General features: G+C 40.9%; 1 protein-coding gene across 2 annotated transcripts in view; it reads left to right on the plus strand.

Moving 5' to 3' along the window:
• Window positions 1-3,902, plus strand: part of FARS2 (phenylalanyl-tRNA synthetase 2, mitochondrial) — a 302,230-nt gene that overhangs the window by 187,833 nt on the left and 110,495 nt on the right. For both annotated transcript variants that reach the window (XM_010835831.1, XM_010835830.1), the window contains one exon: window positions 2,500-2,651. In XM_010835831.1, the coding sequence (XP_010834133.1) occupies window positions 2,500-2,651 (152 nt within the window). The remainder of the gene's footprint in view (window positions 1-2,499; window positions 2,652-3,902) is intronic.

Raw genomic sequence — 3,902 nt, forward strand, 5'->3', positions numbered from 1 at the left:
GTCTTTTAATTCATGGCTGCAATCACCATCTGCAGTGATTATGGAGCCCCCAAAAATAAAGTCAGCCACTGTTTCCACTGTTTTCCCATCTATTTCCCATGAAGTGATGAGACCAGATGCCATGATCTTAGTTTTCTGAATGTTGGGCTTTAAGCCAACTTTTTCACTCTCCTCTTTCACTTTCCTCAAGAGGCTTTTTAGTTCTTCAAGACCATGACAAAGAAGAGGAAATTCTGAATAAAAGGCAAAAAATGAAGTGTAAATACTTATGGGGAAAAGAAATTCGAAATATTAGAAATGAATAATAAATTCACTGAAATAGAGATTAAAAAAAAGAGAAAGAGAAACAGATGAGACCAGAAGTCAGTTGAAAGGAGAATGAGTAACTCAGAGGCTGTGACTAAAGAATTACACCCAGCACAGAGCACAAATACCTAAAGATTAAAAACCTGCAATCAGTCAGGTAAGAGAAACGGAAGGTAGATTGAGAAGCCCTGCAACGCGGAGCAGTGGGGTTGCGAAAGAGAAAAACAGGAGTCGTGGCTGGAACTTTCCAACATGGATGAAGACATGAAGCATCTGGGTGAAGGCGCACGCTGAGTCCTGAGCAGAATAAACCAAGACGAGCGCAGGCCCAGCCTCATTAGAACCTCCAAGCTCAAGAAGAAAGCCTCTACGCGGCCGGGAAGAAGAGACAGATTCCTGGTGCAGAAGCAGCTCTGCCCGATGGCAGATGTGTCATCATTGCTAAAGGGCACAGCTGGGCGGAGACACAGTGACCCTGCAGTCTCAGCCTCATCAGATGGTCTGCGTGGGCGTGTCTCAGCCAGGTCAGTTCTGAAGTCTGCCTCCCACACGCTTTCACTGGAGAGAAAAGAAAAGATGTTCATCTGCAGGAAGAGAGGCAAGAGAGAGGGTCAGCCGTCAGGAGCTGTGAAAGCCTCAGGTTCTACACTTGCCAAGCTCGCAAGGCACCTGCCGTCGCTGCTTTAAACTTGCTACCTCTTGTTAGCGTGAACTAGGTTTGCAATACAAGGGTCTGGGTTTTCCTCCATGGTTTAACACCTGTATTTACGGTAATATAAACCCTAAATTTTGTAGTGTCTTACATTCTGGCTGTTGTCACGTTGACTGTTGTTCTTGGACTCCTGAAGCCAGTGCCTCCTCCCATGTCTGTCGTGGAAGAGATTTCATGCTTATTCCTGACAACTTCTGCCTCTTAACTAATTCCCCTAAATTCCCATGTTCCTTAGAAGTGGCAGAAGGGTACCATTCAAAGGAAAAGCACTGTGTAACCAGCCACCTCCTTCATCTCGCATTGTTATCGTAACCTGCAGATTGTTTATCACAGCATCTCAGCTCTGAAAAAAACAGGATGTTTTTCAGGAGCAGTGGTACTTTGTCAGGAGCACCTGGATGGTAGCTTTATTATGTTGGTTTGAAATGTGTGTTCCGAACCAATGCTTTTGTTTGACAGCTTTGTTGATATTGCAAGTTGAGATCATTTATGTTTGAGTACTTGGTTCTTCAGAGGTTTTTCTGTTTAAAAAGTTGTATACTTTTTCAAATCAGTGATTCATCAGTGGGTTTATAGTGATATCAGGCTTAGTGTAAATTGATGTATAAACTTGTTCTTCTAACAAATTTATAGCTTTAGTAGATATTTCCTTAGTTGTATAGATTTCATAGGTATATAATGAAGCATTTAAGGAGACATTTTTTATTGTGGAAGTAACTTAACAGACTTCCATCGCGACTATCTATGTGTATGTGTGTATACATATGAGTAATATATAGATATGTATTTGTGATGTATGTATTTAACCTGTGTAAACAAATGTGATAACTTCTAAAAATACCTAATTTTAAATTTGTATCCAATATTATGAACTAGTTATTGACCCCTAATAAACTGGGAAAAGAGGGGGATAAAATGGAGGAATGGCTACATTTGTGTCTATCACATCCTTAGAAGCATAATTTGAAAAATAACTCCCCACATAATTAACAATTAGAAGTATTCCCTTAATAATTAGAAATACTAACAAATAATGACATTACTAATTGAAATATCAATTCTGACAGGCACTTACTTATTTCTCTATTAAAATGGCTTCCTGAAAGTATCACAGGAAGTTAATGAATTGCTTGTTAATTAGATGTGAACTTTTCTCCTCTAGTTTTCAAATGGAAAAAAAAAATGAAGTATGATGTATTCATACTTGTATTCATACATTCATAAATTGAACATTAATGGCAATACAAATATAATATATGGTAACGTTACACATGAATGTGATAAGGATATTCACAGTCGCATTTGCTAATTTTGGATACTGACTTATCTTTTAAGTTCGTTTTGTTCCTGAACATTCAAGTGCTGAAGCAATGTCTTGCCAGCATTTTCTAACTAGCCCAAGTGAAAGTTGCCCTGAAAACACTCAAACATTGACATCCAACCAACAAATCAGTCTGTCTTTTCTTCTCTCATTTTGTTAGCCTCTCAGCAAATACCCTGCTGTGATCAACGACATCTCCTTCTGGCTACCTCGCGAGAATTACACAGAGAACGATTTCTATGACTTAGTCCGAACAATTGGAGGAGACCTGGTGGAAAAAGTTGATCTTATAGACAAGTTTGAACATCCAAAGTAAGTAAAAAAAAAACGCTCTCTGACTTACCCTTTTTTGTTCCATGTGACAAATGGCATGTGGGAGTATGTAATAGAGTTTTGCTGCAATGTAGTATGTAAGAGACAAATGTGATCTGAATTTATAGCGAACCTTAAGCATATCAGAAAACTCTTTTATATCAGTACTTTCTGAAAATCTTTCAAGATGCGGTTTTCATCTTTCCTGCCTTAGTAAACAAAGGATATGAAATAGAAGATTTTAAAGATCTTGGAGTTTTCTGGTGTTGTTTTGGGAAGCGATTTCTTACCCTCTCACATTCTGGGTGCTGAGGAAATGGAGCCGACAGAGCAGTTTGTGGCGGGAAAGCTGTTTTGTTGGTCTCTCGGTGAACGTTTATTAAGCACATACCACACGCCAAGACCTGTACTGCGCCCTAGGAGTTCTGTGTGCGTCTGGAAGTGTGCTCAAGCACTGCGGGAGGCGGTGTTCCCTGAGCGCTTGCACGCTCAGCACCGTGTCTCCATCTATGTCGGTACTCACCTGGCAGCTTGGGTGGATGTCAGGTCCTCGGCTCGCCCGTTTTTGGGGGGAGCAGGGTCTCGTAAATGTTCCTCAGCTGTCTTCTCAAGTTGAAGTTGATTTAAGGAATTTGAGGCCAGGCTTGATCTTTTTTTCTTTTCTTCCTAAAGAATTTTTTGTCTTCAAAGTTTAATAACTGTGTCAGGATCCCTCTCGGTTGTAACCTGCTCTTGCTACTATGTGAACCCTTGTCTCTCTCTAATCAAGGTTTGCTGCCTCCTGGGTCTCAGGAAAGTTTTCTTGAATCGTATCAACAAGGCTCTCTCCTGATCCTGCCCTTGGGGATCCACACATGCCCTCCAGCCCTCCTTTGCCCGACGCCTCGGGCTGCTATTTTTCCCTCTGATGTTTGAAAAACCTCTCTCTCCACTTGGTCTTGGGTGCTCCCCCCACTGTTACCTCCCCCACCTCCGTCTTCTGTGGCCTCTTCTTGCCCACATTCAGATATTCTGTCCCACACCCACCTTTTCTGAGTTCTTCAAGCTCATATTTCAGTTCTCCCTGTTTTCTTCCTGTCTCTTCCTGGAGTCATTTCTGCTTTGTGATTTTTCCTTCTTAAATAAATTGCTTCATTTGGTTTTTAAAATTCACTGCAAAATACTTGGCCAGAAATTTCATGTGACCCAATGGCAGCATTTTTCTCTGACTTCCCGTCAGTAAGTTTTTCTGCCATTTCCCTTTTTTTTCCT

The sequence above is a fragment of the Bison bison genome, unplaced genomic scaffold (assembly GCF_000754665.1).
Source record: "Bison bison bison isolate TAMUID 2011002044 unplaced genomic scaffold, Bison_UMD1.0 scf7180017864053, whole genome shotgun sequence".
NCBI classification, from domain to species: domain Eukaryota; kingdom Metazoa; phylum Chordata; class Mammalia; order Artiodactyla; family Bovidae; genus Bison; species Bison bison.